The 19,111-nt window shown below is 42.6% G+C and overlaps 1 protein-coding gene across 1 annotated transcript; it reads right to left on the reverse strand.

Moving 5' to 3' along the window:
- Positions 1 to 319: 319 nt before the first annotated feature.
- LOC109239806 (GDSL esterase/lipase At1g28640-like) lies at positions 320 to 1,447 on the reverse strand. The gene has a single exon (XM_019406402.1). It carries the CDS (start codon positions 1,445 to 1,447, stop codon positions 320 to 322), a length of 1,128 nt encoding a protein of 375 aa, XP_019261947.1.
- Between the last annotated feature and the right edge of the window lie 17,664 nt (positions 1,448 to 19,111).

The raw sequence follows: 19,111 nt of genomic DNA on the forward strand, positions 1-19,111 counted from the left end.
GTAGCTACACAAAAACCACCAAAAGCTTTAAAGCTTATCATTGATAATCCACAACATAGTTGGGCGATCAAGTTCATCCACACTTAAATACAGGAAAACAAAAACAAGAGATACTGCATCATTTGAGACAAATCAAAGAATTGCTTATTGATTAGTAAACAAGAAAGGTATACAGTAAGAAGAGGGTATCAGCCTCTGTACATACAAAACAATATTTGAGGGCCTACCCTATCAAAGTACAAAACTCTTTGTTTGTTCCAACCTCATCAGCAAAACTAAAGAGAATCAGATTGGACAGAGCAAAAGAAATACTAGTTTTTCAGTAGTCCACTACGTTATTAGCATGCAACTCCAATAAATGCCTTAGACCATCTCTAAATCGTCCATAAACCTTTGAATGGTGATGCCTTTTTGCTGCAGCTGCTCCATGATCTCGTTCGAACTTGAACTCTGGAAATACAAAACCCTTTTTTCTGAAGAGAGTATCAATCATATTCTTCGAAGCCTCAGGTGTCAATCGAAATCCATCCCAATGTATATGCGAAGCCCTATCTGAACATGCTACAGCTCCTTTCTCTCCACACTGCCTCAGAGGATCAAAGTTAAACGGACCGCTTCCAGTACTACCGCAACAAACCTTCATCAACGTCTCTGTCTTGAATCCCAAGAACGCATGATTGAGTAGAACCGCCATAAACGCCTTGAAATAATCTGCATATATGATCTCGACTTCAGGGTACTTCAATGGCAGCTCCTCCAACGCTTGCCACAGATGATCATTGTGCAATGTTGCGAACAAATTTAGTCCTTTGTGACATTTAATTTTCCTGCTATTGTCATCTTCGGGAAACATTGTTCGAAAACCTGGAAGGCAACCCATGGGAATAATTCCAGTAACCACAAAGTGTTTGGCCTCTGCATCTTTGATCAGTTGTTCGATAGAACTCTTGATTGTCTCCACAACATCAGGGACAAGCTTGGACACTTCGGAAATAGATTTTGTATGCAAAAGAGAGTGCTTGTAATCATTAGGACCAGGCTGATCCATGTAGACGATAGCTTTCTGAAGAACCTTGTTCCTGCCGCAGTCATGAAAAGAGAAGCAATCCTTATAGAAGAGTTTCATAAAGGCAGAAATCTGCGGGTGATGAGACTGCTGAGGCGCTGGGATGCCATTCTTGATGAAGGAAAAGGGACTCATAACTGTTGCTCCAGGCGTCATGAAACTAATACCGGACTCAAACTCAACGCCTTCTTCGGTGAAATGTTGTAGAGAAGGCAGACCAAGCACAGCGGCTAAATGATCAGAAGTAGAAGCAGAATCACTGTCTCCAAAGCTGTAAATGGAATAAAAAGGGGAAGATTCTTTCTGCGCCTTAGCGGAAGAAGCAGCAAAAATGATTAACAGCAAGATGAGGAAGAAACAGTGGTTGGTAAGGGAAGCCATTGAAAGAGAAGAAACGACGATGAAAACTTAGTTTAGGTTTGATAGTATTTATAGAGGTCTCTCATCCGTGCAATATTATAGATACTTAAACTAATAGGTTTCCTAGTAGTAATAGGAAATCCATTCTTATAGATAGAAATCAAATTCTGACTGCGGCAGATTTCCATATATTCTTTATTTTCTTACTTTTGCTTCAAGTTTCTATTAGAGAAACACTTGAATTTGCTTGATTAAAAAGGCCTACGATTTAGGTAGGAATCGGTATATTTTTGGTTTGATGTTTCCATATTCAATTCTGAAGCAGAATTTAAAACTATAACGTAACTTTATTAAATGCCAAGAATTAGGGAAAAAAAAGTTAATTCTGAATGGATTTCATTTAGGGAAACTTTCATAAGTATCACATTTTAAATAAAGAGTATGTGCGTTGCACGTGAATATTGTGTCAATAATAAAAAATTTATTAAAAACTTATATTCTTCGCCATATAAATAGCTATTAATAAAATTAAAGCAATAACAAAGGTAGAATTTAATATAAAAAAAAATAACGAACTAGTAAAATTATGAACTAAATATTAAATGCTGTGCCAGAACAAATTGATCCTCATTTAAAATAAAATTGGAATTTAAAAAAAAAAATAGTTGGAGCTTCCTAAATTTTATTTCACTTATAGACACCGCATTGAGCTTTATAATTCAAATACTCTCCTACTATAAGAATTGTCTGATAATTAACAAAAAATATACTAGCATATTAATCAAGGTGCTTGGTCCTGTCGTTACCCTTGAAAAGTAAAAGAATAACATTTCCGACTCAAATTCAAATAACTGCGCTTCTTAATCAATAAAAATGAATAAAATAAAAGAAATAAGAGTTAATTTAATCCATACTCATCATAATTTGAAAAACACCGACAGACTTCGGCCGGTATTGTAATTAAATTAATTATAAAAATAATTTAAAAATCAATTACCGACCGAAATCGGTCGGTAATGTCCAGTCAAACGGTCAATGTTTAATTAATATTACCGATCGAAAATTTCTGAAAAATTTTGGTCGGAAATTTCTAATTAAGGGCAGCCCAGCGGGTTTCTTCCCCATTTTCTCTTTACTCTTTCTCTCCTCCTTCTTCCACATCCAAAAATTCTTCCCCAAATCACCTCACCACTCCCTTCTCACCCAAAATCAAACCCCTCCCCCCCCCCCCCCCCATTTCATCTCTCCCGCGCCACCATTGTTTCTCCGCCGCCACTGTGCCTCCGCCACCACTACCGCCCCACCACTACTCCTCCGCCACCACTGCCGCCCCACCACTGCTCCAAAATCATACTCCTCTCCTCTCTTTGAAGGTTAGTTATCTATATCTGTTAATTTGAGTTATTTAAGTTATTTAATTGTATAAACTAGGGTTTACAATTTTGGACTTTTGGGATTATTTCAATTGTATAAACTAGTTCTTAAAAAAATGGATGCTATAATTTTTACACTATCGAAGAATATAAGTACATTGTAACTTAATTCTATAAATTAACTTGTAACTACATTGTAATTAAAGTGAACTACATTGTAACTTAAACTGATTATGCACTAATAGAGGCGTATAAATTATTTAAACTAGTTAATTTGTGGTGTATAAATTATATATACTAGGGTTTAGTGCTCTTAATTTATGAAGTTGGATGCTCTTAATTTTATTTATTGCTTTTAGAAATAATTTATTATTTTAGGGTTTAATTTATTATTATATTAGTATTTATTGCTTTTAGAAATTTAGGGTTTATTAATCTAGGGAATAATATTGTTCTATTAGTGTTTATTGCTTTTAGAAAATTAGGCTTAACTAATTATGCTAGATTAATTGAGTGAAAAATTATAATTTATTATGTAACTTAAATTTATAAATTAATTTGAATTATGATTAATATAACATGTAGTTTTTTTGTTCTTTATGTAGATGGAATATCGTAGTTGGATGTATAATAGGAATTATCCTAATCGTCGATTTTTTAGGGAGGAATTTACAGAAGGGGTTAAGAATTTACTAGGCATGCAATGTCACTTCAATTGTTTCGGATTGGAAGGATGATTAGGTGTCCTTGTGCGAAGTGCAAGTGTTTGCATTTTTTTTTGGATTGGAGGATGTTAAGACTCATCTTTATAAAAAAGGGTTTATGGATTGGAGGGATGATTAGGTGTCCGGAAGAATAAGGCACCAACAGATCCAAGTAGATGGGTCGAGGACCAGGCGAAGATTGCATATGTAAAATTCATAACTACTATAAATGTTTATAATATTATATAATTAATAATTCTCTATCTCCTAAATAAAGGGTCGCTACAAGATTAATGTGGAGGAGTACACTCAGATCTTGTCACCGAATGAGCAAGGCGAACGACCACCCCTTTCAAACGAAGAAGCGCAGAGGATATGGTTGGATGTTGTCGGTGGTCCTAAAAAGGGGATAGCATACGGCCTTCCAGAGAGATCATTTCGGCGCTACAGGGTTGGATTATAAGGTATAGAGACTTCCGCCCAAGGCGAGACAATTGATAGGTCAACTATCTCGTCTATGGAACAAAAGATCGTAAAGCTGACAGCAGAGCTTGAAGAGATAAAAGCTAGAGAACAAAAGAGAGATGAACAATTTGGTACCCTTCAAGTTCAGCTAGAAAAGAGGGACGAACAATTTAATCTCCTTCAAGGTCAGCTGGCCAATCTTCTTGCTAGTGGTGCTTTCCTCATTCTCCAGTCTCGTGAGCCTTCCCAATGTGCTAATCCTTCTCGCCGTGATCCTTCGAACCATGCCTACGATGAAGGTTTTAGTAGTGAAGATGGAGATGATGCAGTATAAAACACTCATCGAATGGTGTGTATTGCTAAACAAAGTATTGAACTTGTTAATATTTAGTTGGGACTAGTTTTGAATGATGATTGTATTATTGATATTATTTTTTTATTGAACATTTGTATAGTTGTTGTGGTTGGCGTTGTTGTTGTGGTTGTTATTAGCGTAGTTGGTTAATTGTTGTTGTTGTTAGATAATTGTTGTTGTTGTTGTTGTTAGTTAATTGTTGTTGTTGTTGTTGATTAATTATGGTTGAATTGTAGCAATGTAATGCTGCCATTATAGGATGGATATTGGTTGTAATTGGCAGGTGGTGTAGCTTACAAGCAGGCAGTTTTTACCTAGAAAATCGGAAATATTTTTTTCTGCCCAGAAATTTAAATTTTTCGACCGAATTCGATCGGAATATTCAAATGAAATCTCCAAATTTTTGAAATTTTCTACCGAATTCGTCGGAAATTATGAATTTAAATTTATTTATTTAAATAAATTAACAATTTATTACAATTTACAAATAATTATATATTTAAATAAAAAATTTATCTGTTCAAAATTCCGATCGGTTTCGGTCGGTATTTGAAAATTAAATAATTTTCTTATTAATACATACTGATTTCGGTCGGTAAGTGAAGTTTTACAGTCAGTCAATGCTTTGAAAATACCGACCGATTTCGGTCGCAACACGTTAACGACTATCACTTTTTCGACTAATTAAAAGCGGTCGTGGGTCGATTTTTTACAATTTCCGACCGATTTCGGTCGGTTTTCCTTGACGAATTTAAGCAGTTTTTAGTAGTGAATGCATAAGCTAAAACTGTAAAACATCTGCTACAAATTCTTGAACCCAGTGTCACATGTTCACGAGCTTCTAGAGTAATCCATAGAAGAGTCTGAAATAAATACAAAGCTGTCTGAATGAAAATACAAAGCTAAATAGATAGAGTAAGGGGACTCCAGGAGCTGTGGGCGCTGAGCAGCCGTACCTCAAGTCTCCGCAACTGTTCAATCCGAGCACGTTAATAACCGCCGCTGGGACCGACTCCAAAATCTGCATAGGAGTGCAGGGTGTAGTATCAGTACAACCGACCCCATGTACTGGTTAGTGTCGAGCCTAACCTCGACGAAGTAGCGACGAGGCTAAAACGGGTCACTTACACTACAACCTGTACGCAGTATATATCATAATGACAGAAAATAGAAATATTGAACAGGAAGAAGCAGTCAACTGAAAATGGTAACTACCGCATCAGGAAATAAAACCAGTATTATCGAGGAATACCAATCCTTAGCAGTTCAAATGAGAATACCGAAAACCAACACAGCTCAAGAAATGGAAATATATAAGTTGTTGCGGCGCAAAACCCGATCCTACCAGACAACACAAAATCCTCTCTTATTTCACCGTAACAATATCAACAACAGTAAATAATATATATAAGTTGCGGTGCGCAACCTGATCCCACAATATATCAATATCAGTATCATAATTCACCCTTATTTCACCATATCAATCCACCCTTATTACACCTGCTGCGGTGTGCAACCCGATCCCACCATATCAGTACCAAACACTCAATGTACACAGTCCAATCAACAGTTCAAACCACAAAACCTTTATGATCAATAAATGTCAAGCTGAACCGGAAAGGAAACCTTGTACAATATAGGGATCTACACAAGTAATACTACTAAACGAGACCAATTTAGTAATTGACAGATTAGAAGGTGCAAGTAAGTCAATTTAAGCAAATAGCATAGAATCATGAAACCATGAAAAAACAAACTTAATTAACAGGAGAAGATATTGACTAGCAAGTAGCAGTTAAGCATGGAAAACATTTAGAGCATATAGCAGTTAAGACAGGAAAGGAAATAATTAAGGAAAAGCGAAAAATCAGGGAAAACAGATAATTCGGCGGCGTATAAGCACTCGTCACCTCGCATATACACCGCTCACATGAAATTCACATAACACATAGTCCGAGGGTTCCTAATTCCTTCAAGTCAAGGTGAGATATAACACTTATCTCACTTCGCAGTCAATTCAAAGCTCTACCGGGGCGTTTCCCCTAAAATTCGCCTCCAAACCACTCGTATCTAGCCACAATTGACTCAATAATATCAAATATTGTTAAAGGAATTAATTACAATGCATAAATTTAGAATTTCCAAAATTTTTCCCAGAAAGTCAAAATAACCCCGGGCCCGCTTATGTATTTTGTTTTGAAATCCGACCTCAATTCGAGGTCTAATTCCAATTTTACAAAAATTCCTAATTCTACCCAACCCCCCAATTTCTACCATGAAAATCCTAGATTTTAGGTTGAAATCTCATGAAATGTAATCAGTAATTGAAAGAAAGTATGTTAGAATCACTTACCAACAAATCGGGGAAAAAATCTCTTAGAAAAATCGCCTGTAGGTCTTCTAGTTTTAAAATTTTGAAAGAATGGCAAAAATACCATAATGGGACAGTTTTAACACTGGGCGTCAGTGTTGTTCGCGTTCGCGTGAACACTGACGCGTTCGCGAAGAGTAGAGCCTGCAAGGGTTAAGCGATCACGAGTCCTTCATCGCATTGCGAAGGCTATTCCCCCTGGCTTTCGCGTTTGCGAGCCCGTGCTCGTGTTCGCGGTGAAGAGATGACTGACCCCTCCCCTAGGTCCCTAAAGCTACGCATTCGCGATGATCTAGTCGCGTTCGTGAAGGGTAAGGCCCCCATCGCTCCACGTTCGCGACCCAGCCTTCGCGTTCGCGAAGAAGAAAAATACACCCAGCCCACTTCGCGTTCATGAGAGTGCATTCGCGAATGCGAAGAAGGAAACCAGAAGGCACCTGAAACTGTAGAAAACCTAGATTTTCTAAGTTCAACTCACCCTGTAGCCTAATTGAAACTCACCCGAGCCCTCGGGGCTCCAAACCAAACATGCACACAAGTTCAAAAATATCATACGAACTTGCTCGGGCAATCAAATCACCAAAATAACACCTAGAAGTATGAATTGAACACCAAATCAAATGAGATTTTCGAGAAAACTTTAGAACTTCTATTTTCACAACTGAACGCCCGAATCACGTCAAACCAACTCCGTTTTTCATCAGATTTCACAGACAAGTCACAAATATACTAATAGACCTGTACCGGGCTCCGGAACCAAAATACGGACCCGGTATCAACAAAACCAAACATCAATCAAATTCTTAAAATCATTAAACTTTCAAAGTTTGGTTTTTCATCTAAAATCCATATCTTGAGATAGGGACCTCGGAATTCGATTCCGGGCATACGCTGTGACGACCCAAAGGGTCATCACCTATTTCCTCATCCATTCCGTGCTTTCGAGGCCTTAAAAACCTCATTTTTTTTTACTTGCCTTGATTTGCGTGCCCAGTCGGGCGCGTAGCCGGAAAGCTGTTATGTTGAAATATGTGAATTCCGTGAAAAATTTGAAGAATTTTGATATTAATATGATTATAGTTGATTTTGGTCAACATTTTTGGTAAACGGACCCGGACCCGAGATTGGGCGGTCCCGGAAGGTTCGTAGAAAAATATGGGACTCGGGCATATGCCCGGAATCAAATTCCGAGCCCTAGAGCCCGAGATATGAATTTTTCCGTAAAATTGTTTTCCTAAAATTATCAAGGAAAATAGAAATGAAAATCGATTAAAAGACTATGGTATCGGGCTCGTATTTTGGTTCCGACGCTCGGTACAAGTCTTAGATATGTGTTAAGCGCTTTCTGTAAAGTTTGGTCGGAATCGGACGTCGTTTGACGTGTTTCGGACTATAAGTTCCAAGTTTGAAAGTTTATGAAGTTTAGAAGAAAAAAATCATGTGTTTTGAGGCTTGATTCAATGATTTTGATGTTATTTTGGCGATTTGATCGCACGAGCAAGTCCGTAGGATGTTTTTGAGGTTGTATGCATGTTTGGTTTGGAGCCCCGAGGGCTCGGGTGAGTTTTGGATAGGCATCGGATTGCATTTCTCATGTTTTAAAAATCTGGTATGCTGGCTTCTGCAATTTTCGCAAATGCGAAGGGAAGACTCGCAATTGCGAAGTCTGGGAAAATGGGGCACTGTCGCAAATGCGATCAACACTTCGCAATTGCGAAGTTTGGGGAAAAGGCTTGGGATCGCAAATGCGATCCATTGGCTCGCAAATGCGAGGTGGCCCTGGTCGCAAATGCGATCGAATGTTCGCAAAAGCGAAACCTGGCCACCAGACATGGGTTCGCAAATGCGAACTAAGAATGTCGCAATTCCCAGCCCTGTTTTGTTCGCAATTGCGAAGCATGGTTCGCAATTCCCATATCCGAGGCCCAGCAAATTTTATACTTAGTCGAATTTTCATCACTTTTCACCATTCTTTCAAAACCCAAACACCATAGGCGATTTTTCAAGAGCAAACTTCATCCCAAATCATTTGTAAGTTGATTTTTACTTAATTCTTTCAACTTTTAACATCATTAAACATGTTTTCCACTTGAAATCAAGGATTTTCATGGGTGAAATTGGGGTTTTTGGGTGGAACCTAGGTTTTCCATAAATTGGGGAGTTGGACCTCGATTTAAGGTCCGATTTCAAAACAAATTATATATTTGAACTTGTGGGGGAATGGGTAACCGGATTTTGGTTCGAACCTCGAGTTTTGACCACGTGGGCCCGGGGGCGATTTTGGAATTTTTGGGAAAAACTTGGGAAACTCATTTTTTATTCATCCAAATAGATTCATATAATGTTTATTAAAGTAATTGAGCAATTTGTTATTAGATTCGAGCTAATTGGAGGTGGAACCGCGAGGTAAAGCAATAGTTGAGGATTAAGTGGATTTCAAGGCTTTGAGGTAAGTGTTTGGTTTAACCCTAGCTTGAGGGAATAGGAGTTGAGTCTTGTATCTAATTGCTATGTGATCGAGTACGATGTATAGGCATGGTGACGAGTATCTATACATTGGTGTCTAGCATGACCGTGAGTCCTTATAACGTGATTATCATGACTTGGTTGTGAACTCCGTGTTTATTGGAGGATTTCTATATGTTGTGAATAGCATGTGAACGGTAATATGATCATTTGATTTTCCTGGGAGCATAGGCTCGAATTGTGATACGAATATTGAAACCATACTAAATGACTTGATTCTTTGGAGCGTTGGCTCAAAATAGTAGAGTGAATTATAAGATAAGAAAAGTAAGAAAGAGAAAGCGTTGTTGGTTATTCCCTTGCCGGGATGTTTGTCAAATATTTACTTATTTTTATGCCCCTTAATTGTGACTGTTGTTTGGGGAGTCGGACTGATAAATGATATTGAGGATCGGGTTGCGCGCCACAACAATGATACATGATAAATGATATGGATCGGGTTGCACGCCGCAACAGTGGTATTTGTGGAGTGGGTTGCACGCTGCAACAATAGTAATTATGGAGCGGGTTGCACGCCGCAACAGTTATTGAGGCTATGTGTTTGTATTTAAGTATTGATACTCCGTTCATTGTGAACCTAAGTTGTTTTAGTTGTTACTCTGGATTGCTGTTAATATTGTATCTCCCCTTAGCATGTCTCCCTCCCCTTGTTGTTAATTACTTGATATTCGATTCCCGCTGTATATTTATAACTGCACAGGTTTATGTGATGTCCAGTCTAGCCTCGTCACTACTTCGCCGGGGTTAGGCTAGACCCTTACCAGCACATGGGGTCGGTTGTGCTGATGCTACACTTCTGTGCATTTTTGCACAGGTCCAGGTTTTGAGGAGCAGCAGCAGCAGTAGCTCGGGAGCAGACTTTCCTATTCACGAGACTGAGGTAGCCTTGCAGGCGTCCGCAGGCCCGGCGTCTCTTCTTTATATTTTCCTTGTGACTGTTGCCTCCTTGTTTTCGAGACAGACAACTGTTATATTTCTTTCAGACCTTTGTATTTAGTTTATTCTTATTGGTTCATGAGTAATGTGACACCAAATCTTGGGTAGAGGCTATTGTTGACTATTTCGCGTTTTGATTCAGACTTATGAATTAGACTTCCGCTATTATTATTATTATTAAATTTCATGTTCTACATTGATGCTATAAATTGTTAAGAATAATTGCTTAGTGATGGGAAGGTAAATAAGTTGGCTTGCCTAGCTACCACGAGTAGGTGCCATCACGACTCCGATGGTGGGAAAATCCGGGTCGTGACAAGTTGGTATCAGAGCACTAGGTTACATAGGTCTCACAACTCACGGACAAACTTAGTAGAGTCTGAGGGGTAGTTACGGAGACATCTGTACTTGTTCCCTAGAGTCAATTGAGTTAGGAAAACCTCTCATTTGTTCTTTCTCGTCGTGCGGTTTGATTTCTAAATGCTGACTGGATTTCTACACTGTTCTTTCGCAGATGGCGAGAACACGCGCTTCCTCATCTATCGATCAGCAGTCCGAGCCCCCGACAGCTCCCGCTAAGGGCAGAGGACGTGGCCATGCCAGGGGCCGAGGTAGGGGCAGGGCTCAACCCCAAGAAGCAGCACCAGTGGCGGAGCCCCAGGTTGACCTTGAGGAGGAGGTTCCGGCCTCAGCTGCAGCGGTTCCGGTGGGCCCAGCTCAGGTCCCAGAGGGGTTTATTGCTACCCCAGTTCTTCAGGACGCTTTGGTCCGGTTGGTGGGCTTCATGGAGAGTGTCACCCGAGCAGGATTGCTTCTTGTAGCACCAGCCACTTCCCAGGCGGGGGGAGGAGCCCAGACTCCTGCTGCACGTACTTCGGAGCAGGTAGCTCCCCAGACTCAGATTCCACCGGGTCAGCCAGCTGTGGCAGTTCAGCCGGGGGTAGTTGCACAGGCCGGTGATGGAGCGGCTATGTCCGCAGATGCTTTGTGAAGGCTGGACAGGTTCACCAAGCTCTTCACTACTACATTCAGCGGAGCTTCTTCTGAGGACCCCCAGGATTTCTTATATAGCTGCCACGAGGTTCGTCGGAACATGGGCATTGTGGAGTCCAATGGAGTTGATTTTGCGGCTTTTCGTCTATCTGGATCCGCCAAGACTTGGTGGAGGGATTTCTGTTTAGCCAGACAAGCAGGGTCGCGTCCTTGACCTGGGATCAGTTTTCAGAGTTGTTCCAGGAGAAGTTTCTCCCCGTTACTCAGAGGGATGCTTATCGGAGGCAGTTTGAGCGCCTCCAGCAGGGGTCTGTGACAGTCACTCAGTATGAGACCCGGTTTATCGATCTAGCTCGCCATGCCCTCGTCATACTCCCCACTAAGAGGGAGAGGGTGAGGAGATTTATTGATGGTTTGATCCAGCCTATTCGTCTTCAGATGGCTAGAGAGGCGGGGAGTGATTTTACTTTTCAGGAGGCGGCCAATGTGGCCCGGAGGATCGAGATGGTTCTGCCACAGGGGGGTAGTCATAGAACAGACAAGAGACCCCGTCACACAGGTTGGTTCAGTGGTGCCTCATCTGGGGGCAGGGATTCTTATGATAGGGGTCAGCCTTCCAGGCCTTTCCAGTCAGCCCTCCAGGTTTCTCAGGGTGCCCCAGGTGATCATGGTTCCCGTGGGCATTATTCAGATCAGCAGTCACTTAGTGCACCGCCAGCTCCCATCAGTGCACCGCCACTTCAGAGTTTTCGTGGAGGTCATTCGGGTCGCCAGGGCCGGCCACAGCGTTTGGAGGGATGTTGTGAGTGTGGTGAGTATGGTCACATCAGGAGAGCTTGGCCGAGATTCAGGGGTACCCAGTCTCAGCAGCAGGGTCCCCATCCTATGATTCGGGCACCAGATGCCCCACAGCTAGTCGGGGGTGGAGGCAGAGGTCATAGAGGTGGAGGTAGAGGCCATAGAGGTGGAGCTCAGACCGCCAGGGGCGGAGGTCAGCTAGTAGCAGATTGACCTAGGGATACAGCTCAGGGTGGTGGGGCCCAGCCCCGTTGCTATGCTCTCCAGGCTAGACCAGAGGTAGAGGCCTCAGATGCAGTGATCACAGGTACGGTTCTGGTTTGTGATCGAGGTGCTTCGGTACTATTTGATCCAGGGTCTACGTATTTATATGTTTCCTGTTATTTCGCACCATGCTTGGTTATGCCTAGTGATGCCTTGGGTATTTCTACACCAGCGGGTGACTCTATCGTGGTCGACCGAGTCCATCGTTCGTGTGTCATAGAGATTGAGGGTCTTGAGACCCGTGTAGACTTATTACTCTTAGATATGGTGGAATTTGATATCATTCTGGGTATGGATTGGCTATCACCCTATCACGCTATCTTGGACTACCATGCCAAGACTGTGACTTTAGCTTTACCGGGTATGCCTCGCTTAGAGTGGAGAGGGACTCCAAGTCTATCTACCCGTAGTGTCATATCGTACGTGAAGGCTCGACGTATGGTCGAGAAGGGGTGCCTGGCCTATTTGGCCCATATTCGTGATTCCAATGCTGAGGTCCCTTCCATAGACTTTGTGCCTACTGTCCGGGAGTTTTCCGATATCTTTCCTTCAGACCTGCCGGGTATGCCACCCAACAGGGATATAGATTTCTGTATTGACTTGGTTCCGGGCACTCAGCCCATTTCTATTCCGCCGTACAGAATGGCCCCGCCGGAGTTGAAGGAGTTAAAAGAACAGTTGCAGGATTTTCTGGAGAAGGGTTTCATTAGACCCAGTGTGTCTCCTTGGGGTGCGCCGGTGTTATTCGTCAAGAAGAAGGATGGGTCAATGAGGATGTGTATTGATTACCGGCAATTGAACAAGGTAACGGTCAAGAATAAGTACCTACTGCCGAGGATTGATGATTTGTTCGACCAGCTTCAGGGTGCCAGGGTATTCTCCAAGATTGACTTGCGATCTGGCTACCATCAGTTGAGGATTAGGGCATCCGATGTCCCTAAGACAGCCTTCCGCACTCGGTATGGGCATTACGAGTTCCTGGTTATGTCATTTGGGTTGACCAATGCTCCAGCAGCATTTATGGAGTTGATGAATCGGGTGTTCAGGCCATATTTGGACATGTTCGTGATAGTCTTTATTGATGATATTTTGGTGTACTCCCGCAGCCAGGAGGAGCACGAGCAGCACCTTAGAGTGGTTCTTCAGACTCTGAGGGATAGTCAGTTATATGCCAAGTTCTCCAAGTGTGAGTTCTGGCTGAGTTCAGTTGCATTCCTGGGTCACGTTGTATCAGCTGAGGGTATTCAGGTAGACCCAAAGAAGATAGAGGCAGTCAAGAACTGGCCTAGACCAGCATCAGCTACAGAGATCCGGAGTTTCTTGGGGTTGGCAGGCCACTACAGACGGTTCGTGGAGGGATTCTCATCTATTGCAGCCCCGATGACCAGATTGACCCAGAAGGGTGCCCAGTTCAGATGGTCGGAGGAGTGTGAGGCGAGCTTTCAGAAGCTCAAGACAGCCCTGACTACGACAACCGGTGTTGGTCTTGCCCTACAGGATCTGGGCCTTATACTGTCTATTGTGATGCTTCCCGTATTGGACATGGTGCAGTATTGATGCAGGGTGGAAAGGTTATAGCCTATGCTTCGAGGCAGTTGAAAATTCATGAGAAGAACTATCCAGTGCATGATCTGGAGTTGGCAGCCATTGTCCACGCCTTGAAGATTTGGAGGCACTATTTGTATGGCGTGACGTGCGAGGTGTTCACTGATCATAAGAGTCTACAGTACTTATTTAAGCAAAAGGATTTGAATTTGAGGCAGAGGAGGTGGTTGGAGTTGTTGAAGGATTATGATGTCACTATCTTATATCACCCGGGTAAGGCCAATGTGGTGGCCGATGCATTGAGTAGAAAGTCCGCCAGCATGGGTAGTCTTGCTTATATCCCGGTCAGCCAGAGACCGCTTGCTTTAGATGTTCAGGCTTTGGCCAACCGATTTGTGAGATTAGATATTTCTGAGCCTAGCAGAGTGTTGGCTTGCACGGTCGCTCGTTCTTCTCTATTGGAGCGTATCCGTGATCGGCAATTTGATGATCCCCATTTGTGTGTCCTGAGAGACACGGTACAGCGTGGAGGTGCCACGAAGGTGACCTTAGATGATGATGGTGTTTTGAGATTGCAGGGGCGAGTTTGTGTGCCTAATGTTGATGGGATTCGAGAGTTGATCTTAGCGGAGGCCCATAGTTCTCGGTATTCTATTCACCCGGGCGCCGCGAAGATGTATCAGGACTTGCGGCAGCATTATTGGTGGCGTAGGATGAAGAAGGATATTGTTGCGTATGTGGCCCGGTGTCTGAACTGTCAGCAGGTCAAGTATGAGCATCAGAGACCCGGTGGTTTGTTTCAGAGGATTGAGCTCCCCGAGTGGAAGTGGGAGAGGATTACCATGGATTTCATTACTGGACTTCCGCTGACTCGGAAGAAGTTTGATGCTATTTGGGTCATTGTTGATAGGCTGACCAAGTCAGCGCATTTCATTCCAGTGGCAGTCTCCTATTCATCCGAGAGGTTAGCTGAGATTTATATCCGGGAGATTGTTCGCCTTCATGGAGTGCCGGTATCTATCATTTCGGATCGGGGTACGCAGCTTACCTCGCGCTTCTAGAGAGCGGTTCAGCAGGAGTTAGGTACCCAGGTTCAGTTGAGCACAGCGTTCCATCCTCAGACGGACGGTCAGTCCGAGCGGACTATTCAGATTTTGGAGGATATGCTCCGGGCTTGTGTTATTGACTTTGGAGGTTCATGGGATCAGTTCTTGCCTTTAGCAGAGTTTGCCTACAATAACAGCTACCAGTCGAGCATCCAGATGGCTCCTTATGAGGCCTTATATGGTAGGCGGTGTCGGTCTCCGATTGGATGGCTCGAGCCGGGAGAGGCTCGGTTGATAGGTACAGATTTAGTTCAGGAGGCCTCGGAGAAGGTCAAGGTCATTCAGGACAGACTTCGTTCAGCTCAGTCTAGGCAAAAGAGCTATGCAGATCGTAAGGTTCGAGATGTAGCTTTCATGGTTGGTGAGCGGGTATTGCTCCGGGTGTCGCCTATGAAGGGCGTGATGAGGTTCGGAAAGAAGGGTAAGCTTAGCCCTAGGTACATTGGTGCGTTGAGATTCTTGATCGAGTGGGAGAGGTGGCTTATAGACTTGCATTGCCACCTAGCTTATCAGCCGTGCACCCAGTTTTTCATGTGTCTATGCTTCGGAGGTATCATGGCGATCCTACCCATGTATTAGACTTCAGCACTGTCCAGTTGGACAAAGATTTATCTTATGAGGAGGAGCCGGTAGCCATTCTAGACCGGCAGGTCCGTCAGTTGAGATCTAGGAGTTTTCCCTCTGTTCGTGTTCAGTGGGGATGTCAGCCCCCTGAGGCCTCAACCTGGGAGTCCGAGTCCGATATGCGGAGCTGTTATCCACATCTGTTCCCCGACTCAGGTACTTCTTTCTTTTATCCGTTTGAGGACGAATTGTTGTTTTAGAGGTGGAGGATGTGACGACCCAAAGGGTCATCACCTATTTCCTCATCCATTCCGTGCTTTCGAGGCCTTAAAACCTCATTTTTTTACTTGTCTCGATTTCCGTGCGCAGTCCGGGCACGTAGCCGGAAAGCTGTTATGTTGAAATATGTGAATTCCGTAAAAAAAAATTTGAAGAATTTTGATATTATAATGATTATAGTTGATTTTGGTCAATATTTTTGGTAAACGGACCCGGACCCGAGATTGGACGGTCCCGGAAGGTCCGTAGAAAAATATGGGACTCGGGCATGTGCCCGGAATTGAATTCCGAGGCCTAGAGCCCGAGATATGAATTTTTCAGTGAAATTGTTTTTCTGAAATTATTAAGGAAAATGGAAATGAAAATTGATTAAAAGACTATGGTATCGGGCTCGTATTTTGGTTCCGACGCCCGGTACAAGTCTTAAATATGTGTTAAGCGCTTTCTGTAAAGTTTGGTCTAAATCGGACGTCGTTTGACGTGTTTCAGACTATTCCAAGTTTGAAAGTTTATGAAGTTTAGAAGAAAAATCATGTGTTTTGAGGTTTGATTCAATGATTTTGATGTTATTTTGGCAATTTGATCGCACGAGCAAGTCCGTAGGATGTTTTTGAGGTTGTATGCATGTTTGGTTTGGAGCCCCGAAGGCTCGGGTGAGTTTTGGATAGGCATCGGATTGCATTTCTCATGTTTTAAAAATCTGGTATACTGACTTCTGCAATTTTCGCAAATGCGAAGGGAAGACTCGCAATTGCGAGCTCGCAAATGCAAGCATTGCTTCGCAATTGCGAAGTCTGGGAAAATGGGGCACTGTCGCAAATGCGATCAACACTTCGCAAATGCGAAGTCTGGGGAAAAGGCTTGGGATTGCAAATGCGATCCATTGGCTCGCAAATGCGAGGTGGCCCTGGTTGCAAATGCGATCGAATGTTCGCAAAAGCGAAACCTGGCCACCAGACATGGGTTCGCAAATGCGAACTAAGAATGTCGCAATTCCTAGCCCTGTTTTGTTCGCAATTGCGAACCATGGTTCGCAATTCCCATATCCGAGGCCCAGCAAATTTTATACTTAGTCGAATTTTCATCACTTTTCACCATTCTTTCAAAACCCAAACACCATAGGCGATTTTTCAAGAGCAAACTTCATCCCAAATCATTTGTAAGTTGATATTTACTCAATTCTTTCAACTTTTAACATCATGAAACATGTTTTCCACTTGAAATCAAGGATTTTCATGGGTGAAATTGGGGTTTTTGGGTGGAACATAGGTTTTCCATAAATTAGGGAGTTGGACCTCGATTTAAGGTCCGATTTCAAAACAAATTATATATCTGAACTCGTGGGGGAATGGGTAACCGGATTTTGGTTCGAACCTCGAGTTTTGACCACGTGGGCCCGAGGGCAATTTTGGAATTTTTGGGAAAAACTTGGGAAACTCATTTTTTATGCATCCAAATTGATTCATATAATATTTATTAAAGTAATTGAGCAATTTGTGATTAGATTCGAGCGAATTGGAGGTGGAACCGCGAGGTAAAGCAATAGTTGAGGATTAAGTGGATTTCAAGGCTTTGAGGTAAGTGTTTGGTTTAACCCTAGCTTGAGGGAATAGGAGTTGAGTCTTGTTGCTAATTGCTATGTGATCGAGTACGATGTATAGGCATGGTGACGAGTATCTATACATTGGTGTCTAGCATGACCGTGAGTCCTTATAACGTGATTATCATGACTTGGTTGTGAACTCCGTGTTTATTGGAGGATTTCTATATGTTGTGAATAGCATGTGAACGGTAATATGATCATTTGATTTTCCTGGGAGCATAGGCTCGAATTGTGATACGGATATTGAAATCATACGAAATGACTTGATCCTTCGGAGCGTTGGCTCAAAATAGTAGAGTGAATTATAAGATAAGAAAAGTAAGAAAGAGAAAGCGTTGTTGGTTATTCCCTTGCCGGGATGTTTGTCAAATATTTACTTATTTTTATGCCCCTTAATTGTGACTGTTGTTTGGGGAGTCGGACTGTTAAATGATACTGAGGATCGGGTTGCGCGCCGCAACAGTGATATTGAGGATCGGGTTGCGCGCCGCAACAATGATACATGATAAATGATATTGAGGATCGGGTTGCACGCCGCAACAATGATACATGATAAATGATATGGCTCGGGTTGCACGCCGCAACAGTGGTATTTGTGGAGCGGGTTGCACGCCGCAACAATAGTAATTATGGAGCGGGTTGCACGCCGCAACAGTTATTGAGGCTATGTGTTTGTATTTGAGTATTGATTCTTTGTTCATTGTGAACCTAAGCTGTTTTAGTTGTTACTCTGGATTGCTGTTAATATTGTATCTCCCCTTAGCATGTCTCCCTCCCCTTGTTGTTAATTACTTGATATTCGATTCCCGCTGTATATTTATAAATGCACAGGTTTATGTGATGTCCAGTCTAGCCTCGTCACTACTTCGCCGGGGTTAGGCTAGACACTTACCAGCACATGGGGTCGGTTGTGCTGATGCTACACTTCTGTGCATTTTTGCACAGGTCCAGGTTTTGAGGAGCATCAGCAGCAGTAGTTCGGGAGCAGACTTTCCTATTCACGAGACTGAGGTAGCCTTGCAGGCGTCTGCGGGCCCGGCGTCTCTTCTTTATATTTTCCTTTTGACTGTTGCCTCATTGTTTTCGAGACAGACAACTGTTATATTTCTTTCAGACCTTTGCATTTAGTTTATTCTTAGTGGTTCGTGAGTAATGTGACACCAAATCTTGGGTAGAGGCTATTGTTGACTATTCCGCATTTTGATCCAGACTTATGAATTAGACTTCCGCTATTATTATTATTAAATTTCATGTTCTACATTGATGCTATAAACTGTTAAAAATAATTGCTTAGTGATGGGAAGGTAAATAAGTTGGCTTGCCTAGCTACCACGAGTAGGCGCCATCACGACTCCGATGGTGGGAAAATCCGGGTCGTGACAAATGAGAGCGTGTGGTACGCCTACCACGTAGTATTATGAAATGGGATCGTGTGGTACGCCTACCACGTGATATTTGAGGATCGGGTTGCACGCCGCAACAATGATATTTGAGGATCGGGTTGCACGCCGCAACAGTGATAATTGTGGATCGGGTTGCACGCCGCAACAATGATATCTATGGGTCGGGTTGCACGCCGCAATAATGATATTTATGGATCGGGTTGCGTGCCGCAACAATGATATACGTGGGTCGAGTTGCACGCCGCAACAGTGTTGTTATGTATTAGGATCGGGTTGCGCGCCGCAATTGTTGATTCAAGTGTGTTTATTTTGGATATTCGTTTCTTGGTTCGCTGTAAATTCTTGGGCTGCTTCTATCTTTATATTGAGGTTTCCTATTTGTAACTGTTGCCTCCCCACA

Source organism: Nicotiana attenuata, unplaced genomic scaffold (genome assembly GCF_001879085.1).
Source record: "Nicotiana attenuata strain UT unplaced genomic scaffold, NIATTr2, whole genome shotgun sequence".
Classification (NCBI taxonomy): Eukaryota; Viridiplantae; Streptophyta; class Magnoliopsida; order Solanales; family Solanaceae; genus Nicotiana; species Nicotiana attenuata.

Coding starts and splice junctions, on each gene's coding strand:
- LOC109239806 (XM_019406402.1), bottom strand. CDS start 1,447: ATGGCTTCCCTTACCAACCACTGTTTCTTCCTCATCTTGCTGTTAATC.